Consider the following 24,041-nt stretch of genomic DNA (forward strand, 5'->3'; position numbering starts at 1 on the left):
GGATGACGGAGACATCTCCCCGCGAATATGATTTGTTCTAGGCCAAGTTGTGTACTGCTATGAGGAGGGATGCTAAGTTAACGTCGTTGTCATCCAAGATGTCCTCCTAGATGCCCTGCTAGGACAAGGTGTGCAGGGAAGACGATGGTGCAGAAGTTGGGTGTATCTGTAAGTGAAGGTACGGGAATGACGGTGGTGACTGGAGCTGGTAGGGGCACGGCTGGGCGTACCTCCAGGGCTGTCACTCTGCTTGGACTTCGGCGACTGCTGCTGACAGTGTGGTTACCCAGGAGTGCAGCTGAGTAGTCGCAAAGAAGATAGACTGAAGTGGTGCCTGGAAGGGCTGCCACTGGCGGTGGAAACAGTAGCCTAAAGGCTTGGTTTCCTGGCTGCAGCAGGCTAGGATTTACTCCTGCGACACCGTTCTGCTATGAGCTTATTTTATTTTATTTTTTTTTTTTTTTTTTTTTTGTTATTATTTTTTTTTTTTTTTTTTTTTTTTTAATTGGTCCAAGCTCTTGTGAGACTGTAAACCGCCGCTTGCTGAGCCCGTAAAGGGTGATGGCAGGGCTGAGGCAAAGTCCTCACTGTCTGCCTGCGACATGGTGTCAACTAAAAGCAAGGGGGGGTGCGTATGTTTGAGGTAAGTTGCAAAGGTAGGAGGGGATAGTTGCGTTGGGTAGATAAGATGAAAGGCGGAAGGAAACAAGAAGAATAGGACAAGGAACGACAGACATAGTGACAGTTGGTTTGCGCTTGAGCGCTGTTGAGTGTGACTTTAGAAAACTCAAAAGAATGCGTAACAACCGAGGTGAGCCAGGAGGTGACTGGCTAGGTCACCGATAGCTCGGGTGTCAGTCTGTGCTCGGCACAGACTAATGAACCAGAGCGCCCCAGGGCGGACTGGGGTGGGTAGCTGAAGTCTGGTATACTAAGTAGGAATGTTGCGATCTGTAGTTAATTGACGTGGGTTCGGTCTACTAATGCTTGCACTGCCAGCAAGTATGGAGATTAGGCGACCTTGTCTGCGTATTGAAGGCTTGTGCTTCGAAAACAGAGTGAAGTGCACAGAAGTATGTGACAGTTGCTAACGCCTCAGGAGCAGGTCAAATTCTGTATGTGAAGTAAAAATATGTAGTGAAAGAGTGTTTAAGAGAAAGGGGGAATCCCATTGAACTACACACCGGACTTTATGCCCTAGTTGTGAAGTTGACTGGTTGGAGGCGAGAACTGAGTTGACCGGGAGCCTGTAGTAAGGTGACATGAGAATTTCGTTTTGACAATGGGGAATGCAAAGAGCTGTTTGGGGCAAAGCTGGCCCCCTGGTGAAGATGCAAGCCCTCGACAATGGGTTTTTTTTTTTTGGAAGATACTGTCCAAACCTGGTGCAGGGTGGACTAACTGGTGTACTAACTGGCCTAAAAGGGGAAAGCGACAGAGAAAACGATGAGCAGCCGTGTTGCTACTGGAGACGATGAGTGGCAGTTTGAGCCATTTGCTGAAATGCTTGCAGCGATTGCAAGGAAGCGGCCTTATTTGAATTATAAATTGAATTATGAGGTGAGAATGAATGAATGAATGAATGAGGTGAACAGCTGTGTTGCTACTGGAGACGATGAGTGGCCGTATTAAGCCATTGCAAGAAAGCAGCTTTATTTGAATCTATAAATTTAATTATAAGTGTGTAGGAATGAGGAGAGCAGCCGTTTTGCTACTAGAGATGAGTGGCCGTATTGAGCCATTGCATCGATGCTCGCAGCGATTGCAAGGAAGCAGCTTTATTTGAAAGGTGAAAGCAATGTTTGCGGATTTATAAGTGTGTAGGTATGAGGTGAACAGCAGTGTTGCTACTGGAGACGATTGGCAGTTTTGAGCCAAATGCAGAAAGACTTGCAGCGATTGCAAGAACGCAGCTTTGTTGAAAGGCGAAAGAAAGGTTATAGAGGAAATGTGATTATGTAGGAATGACCGTGCGCAATACTGAGCAAATTGGTGGAGAGAATTGTGTACGATAATGTATGGATAGACTGAGAAGGTCAAATGTAAGTACTGCTGAATTCGTACAGTCGATGTGACTAGTTTGAACTGGGCTATAGCTATGGAATAGTCTGCGAAAGATTTGACTCATTTGAGTCGGTGATGCAACAGGATTCGGCTTGGTTGCGTTTGGCAAGGACTGGAATCGTTGCGCCGACGCTGCGACTAGACTCGAATCCTCCGTAGATGCGACTGAGAGGCTCGTATATGGGATCCGACCGTATCGCTGAGGATATGGCTGGGTTCGGATTGATTGAATTGTGATGGTGGTTGAAGGGGCTGGTGATTGTCAATGATCCGAAACATAGAAGCGAAGTTGCGACTAGATTCGAAACGGCCGTAGATGCGAGGTGACTACAGGGCTCGTATGACAGATCTGTCAGTGTTGCAGATGATATGGCTGGGTTTGAATCGACTAAATGGTGATGGCGGTTGAAGGGGCTTGTGACTGCCGGGGATCCGAAACATAGAAGCGAAGTTGCGACTAGATTTCGAATCGGCCGTAGATGTGAGGTGACTACGGGGTTCGTATGACAGATCTGACCGTATTGCCGATGATATGGCTGGGTTCGAATCAACTAAATGGTGATGACGGTTGAAGGGGCTTGTAATTGCCGAGGATCCGAAACATAGAAGCGAAGTTGCGACTAGATTTCGAATCGGCCGTAGATGCGAGGTGAGTAAGGGGCTTGAATGTCGGATTTGACCGCATCGACCGTGAAGTGATCGGCTCGAGTAAACCCGCGTTGGGTAGAAAGGATGAAATACATGAAAGCTGACATAGACTTATGGTGGCGTAAGTGCGACTTTGCAAAACGAACATGATAAGGTAACTATTGGAGTTTAGAAGAGCGGTAACAACAAAGTCCTACCTGCGACAGCGAGTGTGTAGCGGTCCGAGCGTGGGACAATCGATGAAGATATACGACCGATCTCGAAGGTACAACTACGTGGACATGCAGTGAGTTGGCAGAGTCAGCCTCTGCAATGCATTTGACACGAATCAGCTCAAAAATATATGAGATGAATCTGATATAAATTGGCAGTAAGGAGTATCTGATACGAATTGGTTGTAGAGTGTATGCCATTCCTTACTGTGAAACCAAACACCTATCAACCACCCATCCCCCCCAGGCTAGTCAAGTGCAGGAAAGGCATCAGGTGGGTTTAATTACACCCCAATCAGCCACAGAAACCCATACAAACAATACCTGTTTATCTCAAAAAAGGATGAGAACAGTGAATTTTATAACCAGTGAAGCCTATGGCGAGTGATATTGGAGAACGACCAACAGCGACTCGAAGGCTTGGATCTATGAATGAATCGTACGTTTGGTAGAAAGAATTTACGAATGTACTATGCCTGTGCCGAACAATGTCGGGACATGAGTGTCAACAACTCAGAGGTAGGTTTTGCGAAAGGGGTGCAGGATAGTAAGCATGATAAGTCGCAAGTTTGCACATGATATGAAAAGATTCGGATACTACTTATCTGTGACCATGAGCGGGAACCGCCGACGAAGACCACAAATGAAGAAGCCGAAGTGCACCTACGATTGGACGCACGGATAGACGACCGTGAGGGAGCTGAGAAGAGTCGGCCCCTTGATGTGCAGTACCTTGCACTGGAACCGACACAGACCGTTGTGGGTGGTCTGATTATATACCCTCCGGGCTCCTCCCATAATTACGGGCCACCATACTGGCCCTCTTATATATATATTTTATTATATATCAAGGCTTACATAAGTGGTTCACCAAAAACAAAGAGCCACCCAGTCCAATTTATTTATCCTCCCCCCCCCCCTCATGTTTTATAAAGTATTAGAAATGTGTTATACGGACTTCTTAAAGTATTTTAATCTCCTATTTCAGTGCTGCTGCTTCCGTCAATAATATTACGTGTCAGAGATTTACTGCCCCCGGGAATCTCCTCCGTCTACTGGACCCCATAACACGTATATACAATAAAAGAGAAATTAAATATCCTACAAGAAACATTTACAATTATTGTACAAAATTACTACAATCATCAACCTGCACAGGAGAGGACGGGAGGGGGCGGTGCTACGGAATTGACACTTCCTGGGAGTAGCAACATTTGCTAGAATGTTCAGAATGGCCAGTCAATTAAAAAAAAAAAAAATACGTGGAAAGAAAAAAATGGTGCAAGTAAGTACTGAAAATGCGGGACTTTTCTGATCTTTTACCCGCCATGTTTTTACACTGATGAGGACAAGGCCTCTACGTTCAGATCTTTTGCAGTTGCACGGTGCGATTTATTTATTTTTTTCAAATTCTTTATTTCTTTTACATGAGAGTTGAGAATGATTACAACAGATTACGGTAACATCACTTCCAACGTATATGTCATACAGTAAATTCCCAATGAGAGTGACTACAACAGTTTACAGTATCATCACTTCCAACGTCGATCCTCCAACAACTTCCCAATGATTACCTCATTTTTACACGACTGTATCGCATTCTTATATCAGCCCCCATGTTATTTTATTATACATACAACCAAAAACAATCCCCTTATTAAAAGGCTTAACAAAACAACAGAGAACAAAAAATATAATAAAAAATAAAAAAGAATTCTCCCCGAACCAGGGGACCTTCTTCCTCCTCTCATCATTTACTTCTACTAGGACTTTACTTCCCTCAGCAATTTCTTCCCCTCTTCTGACTGTTTGAATGCCTCCCACGTGGCCCAACTTTTATGCCGCGTACACACGATCGGAATTCTCGTCGGAAAAAAAGCTCTGATGGTTTTCCCAGACGGAATTCGGCTCAAGCTGTCTTGCCTACACACGGTCACATCAAATTCTGATCGTTTATAACGCGGTGACGTACAACACGTACGACGTGACTAGAAAAAGGAAGTTCAATAGTCCAGTAGCCAATAGCTTCCGTCTCGTAGTTGAATCTGAGCAATGCGTGATTTTTGGCGTGTCGGAATTGCATTACACACGATCGGAATTACCGATAGAAAGTTTTTTCCATTGGGAAAATTGAGAACACGCTATCAATTTTTTGGCTGGCGGAAATTCGGACAGCTAAATTCCGATGGAGCATACCCACGGCCGCATTTTCCCGATGAAAAGCTCTCATCGGTCTTTTTCTGGCCGGAATTCCGATCGTGTGTACACGGCATTAGTAATTTGTTCCTTTCTATGTACTGTCGTAGGTATAAGATTTCCCATTATCTCTACTCTCCTTACTTTGTTGAGCCACATGGGGGGGGGGGGGGTCGTGAGTCTTTCCACCATGAGGCAATGCAGCTTTTCGCTGCATTTACAAGGTGGCTTAATCCTGAATTCTTGTATTTATTAGTTGGGATTTGTGAATACTATAATAGAAAGAAGGCCGGATCCTCTGGGATCTGGTAAATTTTTGGGTGATCCTCTGTACTTCCTGCCAGAACTGTCTAATTATTGAGCATAGCCCAAAAAAATATGCAGTAAATTCCCTTTTTCTTCACAGCCTCTCCAGCAACGGTCCGAGGAAACTGGGAAGAATTTACTGAGGGTTTGAGGGGTATAGTACCACCTTGTTAATTCAGCTCCTGGGTTTTCGTACACCTCTAGGGCTGCAACTAACGATTATTTTCATAATCGATTAGTTGGCCGATTATTGTTTCGATTAAATCGGTTAATAACCTTTAAAAAAAAAAACGTAATTTTGCAGCGATTTGCATTTTTACGTATTTTTCTGGCCAATTTGTTGTTGGGCAGATTTAAAAAAAACACAAATTGTGTTATTACATTGCTTTTCTGCAGCTTCTCCATTGCAGTATATTGAACCGAAAAACCAAAATAGCACCGGTTTGCGTTAAAAAAAAAAAAAAAAATCATGGATGTGAACATGTCCCATAGGAAACCATGTAAATGAACTGTGTTTCTGCAAAAAGCACCAAAAAACACAGGAGGTGTGACCCAGGCCTAACATAATGGGGTTATAAAAAAAAAAAAAAAAATGTACAAAAAGAGCAAATAATCGCAACTGTAATGCCGCGTACACACAGTCCGAATTTCCGGCCAGAAAAAGACCGATGAGAGCTTTTCATCGGAAAATGCGACCGTGTGTACGCTCCATCGGAATTTAGCTGTCCGAATTTCCGCCAGCCAAAAAATTGATAGCATGTTCTCAATTTTCCCGATGGAAAAAACTTTCTATCGGTAATTCCGATCATGTGTGTGCAATTCCAACACGCCAAAAATCACACATTGCTCAGATTCAACTACGAGACGGAAGCTATTGGCTACTGGACTATTGAACTTCCTTTTTCTAGTCACGTCGTACGTCACCGCGTTATAAACAATCAGGAATTTGATGTGACCCGTGTGTAGGCGAGACAGCTTGAGCCGAATTCCGCCGGGAAAACCACCAGAGCTTTTTCAGATGAGAATTCCGATCGTGTGTACGCGGCATTAGAGAGTTTCCAATCCTTCCAGGTGGCAACCTTGGCATCGGCATCTTGTAGCCTGCTTTCACAATTTGCAAGGCCCATAATCACCGGGACCAAATTTGATGCCTAAAACTTTGATTTCCTGTCAGGGGTCTGGGAAGACATCCGGAAGCTCGAAACTGTCGCCTTCCTCACCCATCCAGAAAAAACTTTGCTTTTATCCTGATTGATCTTTGAGCCGAATTCCGTCGGGAAAACCATCAGAGCTTCTTCCGATTAGAATTCCGATCGTGTGGGTTCATTTTTTTACTATGGGACAGTGAAAGTAATATTTACAGTAGCGATTTGCTCTTTTTGTACTATAAAGGGCTAATTTTAGTTTTTTTTTTAACCCCATTATGATAGTGGGCCGATTACTCGATTATGAAAATAGTAATCGATTATTTTCATAATCGATTAGTTGTTTCGGCCCTCTACACCTCGATGAATTTAATGACAGATTATATAATATTCTGACGTTGGATTGGTGTGAAAGTTTGGCCGAGATCTCTCTCCCATTTACTAAGACCTGGTATTACAAAATCTTCTGGGGGTGTTGACAATAGTGCGTACATCTCCACGATAGTACGGGGAAGGGAATTCCGCACGGTGCGATTGAAACCAAAGCACTGAGCAATAGCTGGAAAGGCATGGACTTGTGGCAGTTGACCAGCTGGGCCTAGATGATATTGTCAAAAGCAACACACAAGACAGCAGAAATTGGTAAGCACAACCCAGTTTGAAGGCCTAAGCCAACTTTGGGAGTCGCCTTCTCATTGAATAGCGACTCCTCCTTGGCTGGTGTCCTAGTCAGAGAACTGCCCCGTTGTGCTTTTGTTCATAGAGGAGATGGAGAACCTTCTTAAAAAAAAAGGTAGGAGATGTGGACTAGATGGGTTTACCCAGAACCCTCAAACTCCACTGATGTATTAGTAGTTAGCAGAACCCAGGAAGATCTTGGCTGCAGAAGCTTGGCAGCAGGCCACTCGCCTACTACCCAGTGTCTGGTACAAAGGCAGAGTTATTGATGTATTAGCTCAGGATCTGGCAATGAAGGTCAATGAGTGTATGATGCAAACATACTATGTATCCAGCCATAAACAAGAGACAGAAGAGAAGCACGAGGAAACGTAGTTGAGTCATTGGTACTTGTTCAAAACATCTAAAAAAAAAAGGTAAAATATTCTAGGCGTGTTGCCTAAATGGGACACGAGCACTAAACTCATATCCGTGACCATTTCATTTGTGGTTTGCTCACAGATTGTCGTTACTTTGGAGGTTATTTACAAAAAGGCAAATCCAATTTGCGCTACAAGTGCACTTGGAAGCAGGGCTGCTGTTAGAAATCACGGGGGGCCCCATACAGCCTACACTAAAATTATTATTAGTGGACACAAACATAACAGAGAACCTGCGTAAATGAGCCCTTTTATAATAGAACAGGGAGGAGGAAGCAATTACAGGAACAATGATGCCCTGTGTCTCTCCCTGCAGCAGCTAAAAGCTGGTGGGAGGGAGAGAAACCAGCTTTTATCTGCTGCAGAGAGCCGCACAGGGCATCTTTCTGTAATTGCTCCTCGTATCGACAACACCGATTCCTCTTGCTGTTCGGGCCCCTCTGTGTGCCGGGGCCCCCTACAGGAGGACTGGTGGTCCCCCCCCCCCTATCAGCAGCCCTGCTTGGAAGTGCAGTCACTGTAAATCAGAGGGTTAGATCTGAAATGAGGGGAAGCTCTGCTATTTATATTATCCAATCATGTGCAAACTAAAATGCTGTTTATTTTCCTTGCATGCCCCCCCCCCCCCGGATCTACAGCGACTGCAACTCCCAAGTGCACTTTGCACTTAGTGCTCATGCACAAGGACGTTTTAAAAAACTGGCTGCAAATCTAGCTCCGACGCCTGGAAAAAAATCGGCGTTAAAAAACGCGTTTTGCATTGGCGTTTTTTAGCGTTAGCGTCAAGTAGCGTTTTTTTTTTAAAGAAACACATCTCTTGGCTATAGCACTCAGAAAATATGTTACGCGTTTATGCGCCTTTTTTGCGCAATTCGTGTTTTTACAGCTCTAGCTCTGCGCCACGGAACGCACTGGTCCTGGTTTTTTTTTTTTTTTACAGCTTAAAAAACGCCTATGCCTTTTGCAGCTCAAAAAACGCCTAGGTGGGCATGAAGCCATAGACTAACATGGACAGGCGTTTTTAAGCTGCAAAAAAAGCAGGCGGTAAAAACGTCCGTGTGCATGAGGCCTTAGTGCTCATGCACACGGAGGTTTTAAAAAACTGGCTGCAAAGCTAGCTCTGACACCTGGAAAAATCAGCGTTAAAAAACGCAATTTTTACCGCGTTTTGCATTGGCGTTTTTGCGTGTTTTTTAGCGTTAAGTAACGTTTTTTTAAAGAAACACATCTCTTGGCTATAGCACTCCCAAATTTCCCACAATGCCACAGAAAACAAAGAAAATATGTTACGCGTTTATGCGCGTTTTTACAGCTCTAGCTCCGCGCCCCGGAACGCACTGGTCCTGGGTTTTTTTTTTTACAGCTTAAAAAACGCCTATGCCATTTGCAGCTCAAAAAACGCCTAGGTGGGCATGAAGCCATAGACTAACATGGACAGGCGTTTTTTAGGCCTCACGCACACGGACGTTTTTTACAGCCGCTTTTTTTAGCGCTTTTTTTTTTTTGCAGCTTAAAAACGCCTGTCCATGTTAGTCTATGGCTTCATGCCCACCTAGGCGTTTTTTGAGCTGCAAATGGCATAGGCGTTTTTTAAGCTGTAAAAAAAAAAAAAAAAAAACCCAGGACCAGTGCGTTCCGTGGCGCAGAGCTAGAGCTGCAAAAACGCGAATTGCGGAAAAACGCGCAACATATTTTCTTTGTTTTCTGTGGCATTGTGGGAAATTTGGGAGTGCTATAGCCAAGAGATGTGTTTCTTTAAAAAACGCTACTTAACGCTAAAAAACGCGCAAAAACGCCAATGCAAAACGTGGTAAAAAAATAAATCGCATTTTTAACGCTGATTTTTCTAGGTGTCAGAGCTAGCTTTGCAGACAGTTTTTTAAAACGTCCGTGTGCATGAGCACTAAGGCCTCATGCACACGGACGTTTTTACAGCCGCTTTTTTGAGGGTTTTTTTTTTTTTGCAGCTTAAAAACGCCTGTCCATGTTAGTCTATGGCTTCATGCCCACCTAGGCGTTTTTTGAGCTGCAAATGGCATAGGCGTTTTTTAAGCTGTAAAAAATAAAAAAAAATAAAAAAAAAACAGGACCAGTGCGTTCCGTGGCGCGGAGCTAGAGCTGTAAAAATGCGAATCGCGGAAAAACGCGCAACATATTTTCTTTGTTTTCTGAGTGCTATAGCCAATAGATGTGTTTCTTTAAAATAAAAACGCTACTTAACGCTAAAAAACGGCAATGCAAAACGCGGTAAAAATCGTGTTTTTAACGCCGATTTTTCCAGGCGTCTGAGCTAGCTTTGCAGCCAGTTTTTTTAAAACGTCCGTGTGCATGAGGCCTTATAGTGCAAAGTGGATTTACCTTTAGCAAATAACCCTCTTTGTCTCATAAAGTAGCATTACGTTGTTTCACTGTTCCATTAGCTTGGGGTATGGTATGGGGCAGTGATGGAGAACCTCGGCGCTCCAGATGTTTGGGAACTACATTTCCCATGATGCTCAGGCACTCTGCAGTGTAGTTGAGCATCATGGGAAATGTAGTTCCAAAACATCTGGAGTGCCAAGGTTCTCCATCACTGGTATGGGGGGGTACTGCTGAATCACCCTTAACCCTTTCAGAATTGCTTATCTGCTACACCATTAACACTCTCCTTCCTCCCAGAGTTCCCTCTCCCCGGTGTGCACCCTTTGGTGTTCGATAAGCCTCGACTTCCGCGTGAAAGCTTTAGGACACTCAGAACATGGATACGGCTTCTCTCCAGTGTGACCCCTCTGGTGTGTGCGAAGATGTGACGTTGTTGTAAAAGTTTTCTCACACTCAGAACACCGATATGGCTTCACCCCGGTGTGAACCCTCAGGTGCGTGGTCAGAGTAGACTTCACGGTAAACGTTTTATCACATTCGGGACACTGGTACGGTTTCTCTCCGGTGTGAATCCTCTGGTGTATGAGAAGATCCTCCTTCCTTTTAAAAGCTTTGTTGCATTCAGAACACGGGTACGGCGTCTCGCCGGTGTGGATTTTCTTGTGTCTGATAAGTCTTTCCTTCAGTGTAAAAGACTTGCCACATTCAGAACACCAATATGGCTTCGCTCCGATGTGAGCCGCCTGGTGCTTAATAAGATCCGACTTGTGTATAAAAGCTTTGCCACATTCGGAGCATGGACACAACTTCTCTCCGGTGTGAATCCTCTGGTGTATGGTAAGCTCAGACTTCACTCTAAAAGCTTTGTCACATTCGGGACACTGATATGGCTTCTCTCCGGTGTGAACCCTCTGGTGTGGGATAAGTTCTGACTTCTCCTTAAAAGCTTTATCACATTCAGAACACGGATATGGATATGTATTCTCTTCGGTGTGACTCCTCCAGTGTCTGGTAAGAGTCTCCGGCCTTTTATAAGCTTTGTCACATTCAGAACACCGATACGGCCTCTCTCTAGTGTGAACACTCCCATGCCTAATAAGCTCTGCCTTCAGTTTAAAGGCTTTGTCACATTCAGAGCACCGATATGGCTTATCTCCGGTGTGCATGCTCTGGTGCACGTTGAGTTGTGTCTTCAGTCTAAAAGCTTTATCACATTCAGAGCACCGATATGGCTTCTCTCCGGTGTGAACCCTCCGGTGTGTGGAAAGCTCTGACGTCAGTCGAAACGCTTTATCACATTCAGAGCACTGATTTGGCTTCTCGTCATTGTGAGCCCTCTGGTGTCTGATAAGCTCCGACGTCCGTCTGAAAGCTTTATCACATTCAGAACACGGATACGCCTTCTCTCCGGTGTGCATGCTCTGGTGTACGTCAAGCTGCGTCTTCAGTCTAAAAGCTTTACCGCATTCAGAACACCGATACGGCTTCTCCCCGGCGTAAACCTTCTGGTGTCCGATAAGCTCCGCTTCCATTGTAAAACCTTAGTCACGTTCCAGATACGATATCTTCTCTCCTGTGTGATGTCTCTTGTATGGTATGTATGGTATGTATGGGTTTGACTCTACCGTAAAGCTATTGTCACTTCCAACAATGGCTTCTCTCCTGTTGTCCTCCAAGACTGGATCAAAGTTGACATTTAGAAGACGGGTGTGACTTGTGTCCCGGGTGGATCCTCCGGTGATCTGGAGTAAAGCCTTTCAGTCTCTCAGAACATCTATAGGACTCGTCTCCAATGTGACTTCTGAAGACCAACAAACATGTCAATCCAGCTGTACAGAGATAAAGAAAAGAAAATTAAAATTATATAAATAAACTAAAATTAAAGTTTCTTCTTTGGTTTTAACTTTCATTCTTGAATATATATTTAATACATAGAAAGACTATGTACTATACAGGTGTAAATGTTTGTATGGTGTCTTAGCCCTTGTACACACGGTCGGGGAATCTGTCGGAATGTGTCCTATCAGACCGTGTCGTCGGATAATCCGACTGTGTGTGGTCTGCATCGGACTGATTCCGTCGGAATATCCGTCGGACCCAATTTTCCAACTTGTTGGAAATATTTTCCAACCAACTGGTTCGATCGGACATACTCCGATCATGTGTAGAGAATTCCGATCGGACAAAGTGCCACGCATGCTCAGATCAAATTCCTACACCAAAGCTATTGGCTACTAGCCTGAACGTAGTCCCATCGTAACGAAATTACGTCATCACGTTCTGAACGATCGGATTTTTCGACAACTTAGTCCGACCCGTGTGTATGCAACAGTTTCGGACAAGATCCGACGGACAAAATCCAACGGATTTGGTTGTCGAAATCTCCGACCGTGTGTATAGGGGCTAATAGAGGTCGCCGTATTATTCCCATTAGCTGGTATAATAGGAGCGCCTATTCCAGTTTTCTGGAGGAGAATCTCATTCTTTGGTATCATTCAAGGCACCACGCTGCACTTTCGAGCACAGGGCAGGAGAAACCAGGAGCACCGTGTTTTAGCCCAGTGAAAATTGGCTTCATGAGGATTTGGTATGACTACCCTTTCAATCACTTGCCAACCGGGGCGGATTCTGACACTTCTCTCCTACATGTAAAAATCCACATAATATTGGTTAGAAATTTACTTAGAACCCCCAAATATACACACAGTGGGGGGGGGGGGGGGGTGTGTGCTGATTGTCTCCCCTGCAGATGGTGTAATTTTGCCCGCTTACACCATGGAGTCACACACAGAGGTGGGAACATGAACACCATCCCTACAGTCACACACGGAGGTGGGAACATGAACACCATCCCTACAGTCACACACAGAGGTGGGAACATGAACACCATCCCTACAGTCACACACAGAGGTGGGAACATGAACACCATCCCTACAGTCACACACAGAGGGGGAAACGCGATGCTTTGGGGCTGTGTCTCTGCTAAAGGTACAGACTGACTTTTCCGCATTGAGGGGCCAATGGACGGGGCCATGTATTGTAAGATCTTGGAGGAGAACCTTCTTCCCTCAGCCAGAACACTGAAGATGGGTCATGGATGGGTCTTCCAGCATGACAATGACCCAAAACATACCGCCAAGGCAACAAAAGGAGTGTCTCAAAAAAAAAAAAAAAGAAGCACATTAAGGTCATGGAGTGGCCTAGCTAGTCTCCAGACCTTAATTCTATAGAAAATGTATGGAGGAGCTGAAACTTCGAGTTGCCAAACGACAGCCAAGAAACCTTAAGGATTTAGAGAAGATCTGTAAAGAAGAGTGGACCAAAATCTCCCCTGAGATGTGTGCAAACCTGATCACCACCTACAAGAAACGTCTGACCTCTGTGCTCGCCAACAAGGGTTTCTCCACCAAGTCATGTTGTTTTGCTTGGGGATCAAATACTTATTTTACTCACTGAACTGCAACTTCATTTATAACATTTGTATCTTGTGTGTTTTTTCTGGATTTTTGGTTGATATTCTGTCTCCATCACTTAAAATACACCTCTGATAAAATTATAGAACCTTCATTTCTTTGTAAGTGGGCAAAACTTACACAATCTGCAGGGGAGCAAATCAGCATTTAATATAGTATATATAAGACCGAGACAGATGTGGATCACAAATACGGGACAAGACTTACAACATAAATAGACCCAAGGTGTGGTTTTTGGTCATCTGGTAGATAAGCCAAGAAAAGGGGCCAAAATAAGCAGGTGAGGGGGAAATATCTTTATTGGCTCTAAGCTCATTGAGCAAGCTTGGAGAAGGCCAAGGCCATCTCCACTTGAGGGTTCGGAATATATCTGGTGAAGCAGGCGGACTTCCATCTGCTTAGCTTCTTAACCACATGGTCTGGTACTCCGCGCCGAGATGCAGCTGAGGCTGCGCCAATCCGGAAGGAATGTCTAGAATACCGCCTGGGGTCTAGGCCGAAGTTGAGCAGTAGGACCCTAACATGTTTGATAAACTGACTGCCAGTCAGGGGGGTTGACCAGAAAACGCAGTTAACGGGGGGGGGGGGGGCTGGAGACTGGCTGGCTAGGTGAGAGAGCAGACTGCCAAGGATGGTTACTGGGCACCAGGTGTTGCTGGTCCTGAAGAAGTTGATATCTAGTCCGGTTTGTTGTGTTTGAGACCTTAAAGGTGAAGGACATAATGGTTTGGGAAGCGAGTTAGCAGGTATCTGTACAGTACCGGACAACTGGTACTACCAGAGGTGAACTCGCTAGGTCGTAAGAAGCCATAGAAAGCCAAGTAGATGGCCGCCTGGATGACCAGGCTGGGCAAGAGCCCAAAAGGGGAACGTGCGAGGATGACGGACGTGCCCCTGAAGATATTGCTTGTGATGGGTAAGCGTTTGCCATTGGTAGCGAGCTTCTGCTTCTGAATTCCATGCAGCAGAGCTTTCACCATATGGGTGGTGAACACAGATGGCTGTAGAGGATTCTGTAAGGACAGGAAATTCTGAATACCGGCTAGGTACAGCCCGATAGTGTTATGAGCGAGAGGCAGCTGTGTATTTCAAGAAGATATGAAGGCTAGGACGCGAGTGACGTCATCTGCTGTGGTTCCAGGTCAAGCAGCTAGGAACCCGCAGTAGGTATTCCAGGCCGTGCGTTACGCCTTACGTTTGTTTCTAGACAGCGAGTGGTTGATAAGCCGGGTTGGCATTGGCAAGATGTGGCTTCAATAGTTGAGACGTAGGTGGGATACGAGTGCATGATAGGTCGGCTCCAGATACCCGCTGGAAGGAGGAGACAAAATTGAAGCGAGACAGTGCATCTGCTGAAGCATTGCACTTGCCGGGGATATGCTCACAGTAAATATTATATTGGTGATGTAATGATAATCGGTTGTGTCGCCCGGAAATGGCGCGATCTTATCGCGCCTACATCCTATTAGACGCTGTGCGTTCCAACACACAATGAAAAAGACAACTGGCACAATATAAAAGGCTGTACACAGGTATTCACATTTAATAAATGATATATATGGGATTTTAAGTTATCCATATATGGACATCACACGAGCATGTTTTTTTTACAATTATGGGGGGTAAGATATTCAAACGGAGGCATGGAACGCACGCTTGGCGGCCATCTTTGACCTCCGCAACACCGGAAGTGATACGCGGTGACACAGGTGAGGGGGAATCTGGTCTAATGGGCCTTGTAGATTATAAAATCGAGTCTGGTAGCAGTGGATGGGCACCCCAGACGATGTCTACGAGGACGAAACGCGTCGGGAGGACTCCACTGCCACCTGTTTTATAAGAAGCGCTCGGTTAAGACCACAGAAATGTGAGTTTGTTACTAAATTTTAATGGAATTACACTATATGGCCCTATGTTTCTTTCCATATATCCACTGTTTTGAAACGGGCCTCTATATATGAGGAGAGAATCTACTGTGGTTGTAAGGAATTTCCGGAGGATTGTCTCTTATGTTCAGCCCTTGCCAACTCATGTTAAATCGGGCATTCCAATAATCGGCAAATTTGAGTGGCCACGACCAATAGAAAGCTTGCAAGACCCTTAGAATATATGTTCTCTTGGGTCATAACCATCTGGTAAGCCTACATCTGTGTAGGTGGCGGTATCATCACATGGGTGTTCACATGTTTATGTTTTTGGTGATCAGAAGGCAGATTTGAAGTGTCATCTTCAGGTGGGATTTGAACATTTTTGGACGTTAAGAGACTTTAGGTTTGCACTTTTTTCATTTTTTTTATTTTTTTTTATATAAGAGCACATTGATTTGGTGTTTATTTATTCATCAAAATAATTTTTTCTTTAGACCGTTTATGTAGTTTGTATACACAGTTGCTTAATCGTTCACGATTTTGCTTCAATATAAAGGGTTTAGCGCTACTTCTTCCCACATTTGCATGATAATTGCACCAGCCTGCGCAGGAAGGACATGATGGGGAGCGACTTGGATCTACCCTTATTGATGATGTCGGCTGTAGCCTGGTTATCTGCGGTGAAGAGTACTGTCTGACCTGTCCACGTGTGGCCCCCAGACTTGGGCTATTGCCATGATGGGGTACAGTTCGAACAAAGATGAGGAATCAAGCAGATTTCTGTAGGCCAGGGACCAGTGAACTAGTGGTGGCCAAAAATAGCAGCAAAGCCTGTGGAGGCGGCAGCGTCTGAATACACGTGGTGACTGGGCTGATACTAAGGGAATAAGCACGGATATGCTGTTCCAGGCGGTGAGGAACTCATCCCACATAGCCAAGTTTGCTATGGCTGCTGGGTCAAGTCTGAGGACTTGGTCAGGGTCTTGTACACGGGTGAGAAAGACCAAGAGCCATGAGATGAAATTGAGCATGCCTACCTAGGACTGCAGCTGTCTTTTACTACAGCCCTGTGGCCGGGTAAAATCGTGAATGACCTACCTAACACGGGCTAGTTTGTCAGCAGGGAGGCTAGCCTGAGTGTCCAGGACGATGCCCAAGAAGGTGATGGAATGTGCCGGTCCTTACACTTTATGTTCAGCCATAGGCACCTTGAGTTTGTTAAAGACCATTCTTAGCCGGTCTAGATCTACAGGGGGTATGACTGGCCGTTCAATGAGCAGAAAGTCATTGGGATAATGAATAACCGTGTGGCACTGGGCCTGTTGTGATGGGATCCAAGTGAGGGACTGTGCGAAAACGTCAAACAGCCACGGGCTGCTTTTGCAGTCAAAGGTCAGCTTGGTGGCAAAATAGTAAGAATCCCTCCACTTCATGCCTTACCACCGCCAGAGGGATGGTTTGATAGGTAGGAGCTTGAAGGCATCTGCGATATACGCTTTGGATAGCCAGGTGCCTATCTTAATGATGGTCATGTCGACTGACGTATACTTGAGAGAAAATTCTTCGGAAGGGCTCAAGGAGTTCAATCTAGGGATATGTGAGAAATGAGGTGCAGACAAGTCACATAGTAAGCAGAGTTTATTTGTGAACCTGCCCTTGACAAGCCCAATAGGGCTGACTCTCCAAATCTGGAAAGGCGACTGTGAGAAGGGGCCAATGATGAACCCTTTATCTAACTCAAGTCTATAAGAGGGTGTCTATGGCCTGAGCATCGATGGCCGCAGACTGTAGGTTCTTGCACTGTTGAATGGAGGGGGTAAAGTGATGAAGCTGGTGTGGAATCTTGCCGTGAAGCCGTGTAGCAGGAATACTGCCAGTGAAGGGGTGAGGAGTGCGGAGACATAGAAGCTCAGCCACAGGACATCCACCCGACTCAGTCAGGATTTGTTAAGCTGCTGCAGACAAGTGGACTTTGGGTGAACCAGTGGCGTAACTAGAACCTTCAGGGCCCCGATGCAAGAAACAATGAAGGGCCCCCCTGAACCCCAGCCAGGGCCCTTCCCTCCGAGTCCGGTGGTGGAACTCCAGGGCGTGGTCACAGGTATGACTTTTGTGAGCCCTGTAGTTCCACCACTGGTATCAGTGTTTTTTTTAGGTGCCCCATTGGGGGACTGTCCCTAGGCAGGATGGGGTCCCCGTCCCCAGAAGAGATGAGGTCCTTTTCTCCAGGGCAGATGAAGTTACTGCCCCCAGGTGAGAAGGGGTCCCTGTCCCCAGGGGAGGTGGGGGTCCCTGTCCCCACATGAGAAGTTGTCCCTGTCCCCAGGGGGAGATGGAGGGGGTATGTAATGGTGTGTGGGGGATGGGGTCCTCTCACTCACCATGACCAAGCTGTAGGCCGTGCACTCATCCATGTTGGCCTGGGCTCCATCCAGTGTGCTGGACGGGCGATCAGCATATCTCCCAGAAAGACCTTTCATCATCTGTGTATGACGGGGGAGGAGGGTGGCTGGCAGACAAGCCTGCAGTGTCCTCCAGGGAGTCGGCTCTCATAGGGCTGCACTGCATCTGTGTGCTTCAAGTTTGTTTACCCGGGAGAAGTATGCAGTGCAGTGTGGGCCGGACTCGGGGGGGGGGGGGGGGGACTCTGGCTGGGGAGAACAGACATCGGACTGAGCGGCAATGCATGGAGCAGGAGAGGGGTACTCTGAGGAGCCGGCTGAGGACACAGGTCATGCGGGGAATGCACAACTAAAGAGCAGCCAGTGTCATAGTCAAGCATGGAGCTCTGCTAGTCACCCTCCACCTCCAGCCACCCGTGTGCATGGTGCACTGGTACCCCTAGCTGCCTATGCTGCTGCCTGCCATATGTAGAGGGGGCTGCATCACAGGGCCCAGTTGCGGTCGCAACTGCTGCACCCCCTATAGTTACGCCCCTGGGGTGAACCTTGTGGTATGAAGTATAGACATTGCCGTAGGCAGCACTGGCTAAAGGAGCACACACCTTGGTTGAAGTTGTTGCATATCTCTGCGTCCCCCACTGAAAAAGATTGGTCGTCCTAACTTGTCTACCTGTTGCTGTTGTGGTGGTCCTAACGGTGGAAGGGAAATTGACGGGGCATCTTGTGGCTGCCTCAGAGCACCAATTTGCTGTGTGGGTGGAAGATTGGCAAATCGCGTAGAGTGGGGAACAAAGACCAACAAAGTGGCGACAGAATAGTTCCATGTCTGTGCCACTCCAGTCAGTACTGATCTGGACCTGGGCGCGTCTTGCTGTTGCTTTGGCTGAGAGCGGCCGATAGTAGGCGTAGAAGGCAAAGCCACCATATTTGTAAGCAAGATCTAACATTGCATGGAAGGTATAAGTCCAGCTCCTCCCTCCTGCTGGGGGTGGCTGAACAAAGGACGTCCCTGAACATCCCGAACTCAGTGGGTGGCAGCTTACCACTGAGCCTGGGGTCAAATAATGAGAGGTCTCCCCGGGCGTAGGATTTGTTGTCAGCTAAGTTGTTGGCCTGAGATGAGCAGGGATGCCAAATTGACGTCCTTGCCCTCTAGTATATCCTTCCTGATGCTGGCCGCGATAAGATAAGTGGGGAGGACGATAGGTGTAGAGCCTGGTGTACCTGTAGAAGGAGAAGCAGTCATCGGGACTATAAGGATTAACAAGTCTCCATTCTGTTATACTGTCATCCATTTTAAACTTTGTATGACCAAGCTAGAATTCTAACTACTAAGACATAGATGCTCGCTATTTGGAAAATATGCTGTTTTCTTAGAATGCCCTTGGCCGCGAGAGTTTGTACAGAGAAAGCCAAGATATGCAACTATCTTATATTCTCTTAACTGCGTCTGTGACCTAGAACGTCTGGACCACAGACTATTAGCACAATGTTGTTGAATATCGTAGTCTTATTCTTATCTCGTGTGAAGGTTAATGACGCGCTTTGCCGTGAAGACAATTTCTGCTTATTTTGCTTGTTCTGTCAATAAACCTGTTACTAGGAAAAGTTTGGTGTATAGCTACGAGCGGATCCCTGATTGGCTACTCCACAGGGCGCCACCCCAACTGTTTCAGCATATAACCTGTTGTATTCAAAACATTAAATCGTAATCATTATTCACGTACATCTCGTGTATGTGCCTTGATTATCTCACCGGTGAATGGGACTCCCAAGTTTATCCAGACCACGGCCTAGGCGAGATAGGAAGAGGGAAATCGAGCACCTAACAGAGCAAGGACCTACCTTTACAGGGACCAAGACCAGATCAGGGAGGGCCATGGGTGGGCGAACTTCCAAAAGGATGACTCTGGTCTGGACATCCAAAACTGTTGCGGTTAAGGAGGAGATTAAAGCGGAGCTCCACCCTAAAGTGGACCTTCCGCTCAATGGAATCCTCCCCCCCTCCGGCGCCACAATTGGCACCTTTCAGGGGGGAGGGGGGAGAAGGTACCTGTACAGTACAGGTATCTGCACCCACTTCCGGCGTAGATTCTGCAGAAAGGAACGCCCCTCTCTGCAGAATCCACGCCCCTTTCCGAAAGTCCCCCGCTGCCTGCTGGGAAACACACGGATCCCAGAGACAGCGGGGACCGTCCTTATTGCGCAGCGCGACTCGCGCATGCGCAGTAGGGAACCGGGAAATGAAGCCGAAAGGCTCCACTTCCTGATTCCCATGCCCAAGATGGCGGCGGCAGCACCCGAGAGACCGGCTTCGGGTGCCGACATCGCGGGCGTGCTGGGCGGGTAAGTGTCATTATTTTAAAAGTCAGCAGCTGCAGTATTTGTAGCTGCTGGCTTTAAAAAAAAAAAAAAAAAAAAAAAAAAAAAAAAAACGGCGGAACTCCCGGCGGACTCCCGCTTTAAAGAATGCAGCTGGGAAGTGGCCCCGGAGAAGGATTGCAGGGATGCCTGCTAGGTGCTGGGCCCGGCTATAGCTGGGGGCGGGAAGAGGAGCCTGAAAAGCTCTACCTTCCTGGCCGTGGTGGGAAAGGGAATGTCTCAGCTCAGAAATGAGCTTGAGGATGGTCCATCCCCTGAGGGACTGTATGCTGCCCCACTCTGAGCCCGCGAAAGGTGACAAAGGGGCAGGTGTGGGGTCCTCGCTGCCAGCCTATGGCTCTGGCTAGAAGACAAAAGGGGCGGGCGGTGCTCATGTTTAAGAAGAGACATCGCCGTAGGATAGAGAGCAAAGTGGTAAAAGAGAAAACTCTGAGGAGGAAGAAAAATAAGAGAAGTACAAGAAAAGGAATGATGGGTGTAGACTGGAGCTGACAGCGTTCTGTTGTGGCAGAACTGTGTAGAGTGACATTTTAGAAAACTCAGAAGAGTGCGAGGCGACCGAGGTGAGCCAGGAGGCAACTGGCCAGGTAACCAATAGCTCCGGTGCCCGTTTGTGGCAAGCACAAACCTAAAAAGACCAGAACCCCAGGGCGTGCTGTGACCTGAAGATGACGTCTGGTACGGCCTACGTAGGAATGTTGCGATCTGTAGAGGGCGACGTATGCTCGGCCTGCCAACACTGGCACTGCCAGCAAGCCCACCGTTAAGTGACCTTCTTTGCGAGGTGAAGGGCGTCCTTCGAAAATGGAGTGTCATGTATAGACATATGTGACAGAAACTAACGCCTGAAGAGTACGTCCAATGATGTATGTGAAGTAACAGTATAGCGCAAGGGCGCTGCAGAGAGTGATGTGATGGAGAAACCCGTGAACAACGTAGCACCCGGCTGACACTCTAGTAGTGAGGTCCTGGTTAGGATCGAACTCGGTCCACCGGGAATACTTGTAGTAGGGGGGTGACAGAAGTGCGGCAAGAGATTTTTTACATTTTTCTCCCCCCCCCCCCAATTCCCCCTTTTGGGGCCCTTTGTGTGTGACTGGCCCCGGTGAAGATGCAATCATTTCGTTTATTTAGTTTTTAACCTGGGAAATAACGTCCAACCTGGTACAGGACGGCACCTGAACTCGATTGACCCTAGACCAGTGGTGGTGAACATTGGCACCCCAGATGTTTTGGAACTACATTTTCCATGATGCTCAACTACACTGCAGAGTGCCAGAGCATCATGGGAAATGTAGTTCCCAAACATCTGGGGTGCCGAGGTTCTCCATCACTGACCCTAGGGAGAAAGAGTAAAATAATGAGTGGCTCGTATGAATGCCACTGGAGACGAGTAGCTGATGAAGTGCCACTAAAACGAAGTGTGGCTGTGCGAGTGCCACGGAGTGTGTTTGCAGCGATTTTCAAGAGGTTATGTTGAGATGCGTACTTGCAGCGTTTGCAAGGAGTTTTAGTCTGAGAAGCACGTTTGGGGTGTAGCGGATGGGTAACGGCCGAGATGCGAGTACGAGGAGTTTTAGGCTGAGAACAAACGTTTGGGGTGTAGCGGATGGGTAACTGCCGAGATGCGAGTACGAGGAGTCTTAGGCTGAGAACCACGTTTGGGGTGTAGCGGATGGGTAACTGCCGAGATGCGAGTACGAGGAGTTTTAGGCTGAGAACCACGTTTGGGGCGTAGCGGATGGGTAACTGCCGAGATGCGAGTACGAGGAGTCTTAGGCTGAGAAGCCCGTTTGGGGCGTGGCAGATGGGTAACTGCTGAGATGTGAGTACGAGGAGTTTTAGGCTGAGAACCACGTTTGGGGTGTAGCGGATGGGTAACTGCTGAGATGTGAGTACGAGGAGTTTTAGGCTGAGAACAAACGTTTGGGGTGTAGCGGATGGGTAACTGCCGAGATGCGAGTACGAGGAGTCTTAGGCTGAGAAGCCCGTTTGGGGCGTGGCAGATGGGTAACTGCTGAGATGTGAGTACAAGAAGTCTTAGGCTGAGAACCACGTTTGGGGTGTAGCGGATGGGTAACTGCTGAGATGCGAGTACGAGGAGTTTTAGGCTGAGAACCACGTTTGGGGTGTAGCGGATGGGTAACTGCCGAGATGCGAGTACGAGGAATTTTAGGCTGAGAACCACGTTTGGGGTGTAGCGGATGGGGTAACTGCTGAGATGCGAGTACGAGGAATTTTGGGCTGAGAACCACGTTTGGGGCGTAGCGGATGGGGTAACTGCCGAGATGCGAGTACGAGGAGTCTTAGGCTGAGAACCACGTTTGGGGTGTAGCAGATGGGTAACTGGCGAGATGCGGGTACGAGGAGTCTTAGGCTGAGAACCACGTTTGGGGTGTAGCGGATGGGGTAACTGCCGAGATGCGAGTACGAGGAGTCTTAGGCTAAGAACCACGTTTGGGGTGTAGCGGATGGCTAACTGCCGAGATGCGAGTACGAGGAGTCTTAGGCTGAGAACCACGTTTGGGGTGTAGCGGATGGGTAACTGCCGAGATGCGAGTACGAGGAGTCTTAGGCTAAGAACCACATTTGGGGTGTAGCGGATGGCTAACTGCCGAGATGCGAGTACGAGGAGTCTTAGGCTGAGAACCACGTTTGGGGCGTAGCGGATGGGGTAACTGCCGAGATGCGAGTACGAGGTGTCTTAGGCTGAGAAGCCCGTTTGTAGCAAATGCAAGGGGTATGTGCCGAGATACGAGTTTTGCAGCGATTGCAACGAAGGTAACCTACTGATAGGCGAAAAATGACAGAAGAAATGAGTAGGTGGAGGAACGAACTGTGAAAAATGGCCTACCTAACGAAGCGTAGATTTACGATAAGGAGTGTAACGAGTCGAGTGTGGAATACTCGTGATGCGAACGGTTGTGCCGCCGATGTGACTAGGCTCGGTTTGGAGTGCGATATGATCCAAAACGGTCAGAACAATGATATAAATAACGAATCGTAGGGTACGGTACGATCCACTACGATCGGTGCGTGGGATGCGAGTGAAGCAAAGCGTTTGTGGCGAGTTGGGGCTCGAATCGGTGTGATGCGTATGGCATGAAGTGATATGGACCGTTAGTGGGACAATGACTCGTTAGTAGGATATGGGGGGGGGGGGTGAGCGGTGTGAATCGACGCAGGACGTGTCCGATGCGAACCGTAGTGCTGCTGATGCGATTAGGTACAAATCAGACTGTGGTAAGTGTGCCACGCATCCGTTGTGAATCGGAGAAGAAAACAGGGAAAGCGCCTGCGACTACTGCGTACTGAAAGCCTACAAACAATTCGGAAAGCTCCGTGGCAGAACCAAACAAGGAATGGGGAACAAAACAAGAAACAAGCTGGTTGAACGTGATACAACAAGGGGGGGGTAACAAATCCTACCTGTGACAGCGAGCAAGACTTTGAACAACAAACCACGAATAATCAACCGCAACATATTGTATTCGGAACAACAGAGCCACGAACATGCAGTGAGCTGAAGAGTCGGCCTGGTGACGTAACGAACCGCGTACTGGAACCGACAGAGAGCAAGGGCGAGCGGCCAGCTTAAATACCCACCGGGCTCCTCCCATAAATTCAGGCCACCATACTGGCCTTCTCATTTGTAAATGTACGTAAATAGACATACTATTGCAAAAAGTATTGGGACACCCCTCCAAATCATTGGATTCAGGTGTTCCAATCTCCTCCATGACCACAGGTGTATAGAATTAAGGCTTCTACAAACATTTGTGAAGGAACGGGTCGCTCAGTGAATACAAGCGTGGTACCAGGAAAGGTGGCCACCTGTACAATAAGCCCATCTGTGAAATTTCCTTGCTACTAAAATATTCCACGGT

The 24,041-nt window shown here is 47.1% G+C and overlaps 1 protein-coding gene across 1 annotated transcript in view; it reads right to left on the reverse strand.

The window, feature by feature from the left end:
* Positions 1 to 24,041, reverse strand: part of LOC143973791 (uncharacterized) — a 72,940-nt gene that overhangs the window by 35,517 nt on the left and 13,382 nt on the right. The window contains exon 2 of the mRNA XM_077474645.1: positions 10,307 to 11,858. Within this exon, the coding sequence (XP_077330771.1) occupies positions 10,307 to 11,561 (1,255 nt within the window). The 5' untranslated portion in view covers positions 11,562 to 11,858. The remainder of the gene's footprint in view (positions 1 to 10,306; positions 11,859 to 24,041) is intronic.

The sequence above is a fragment of the Lithobates pipiens genome, unplaced genomic scaffold (assembly GCF_037356315.1).
Source record: "Lithobates pipiens isolate NorthernLeopardFrog02 unplaced genomic scaffold, aLitPip1_a1.2 Scaffold_117, whole genome shotgun sequence".
Lineage (NCBI taxonomy): Eukaryota > Metazoa > Chordata > Amphibia > Anura > Ranidae > Lithobates > Lithobates pipiens.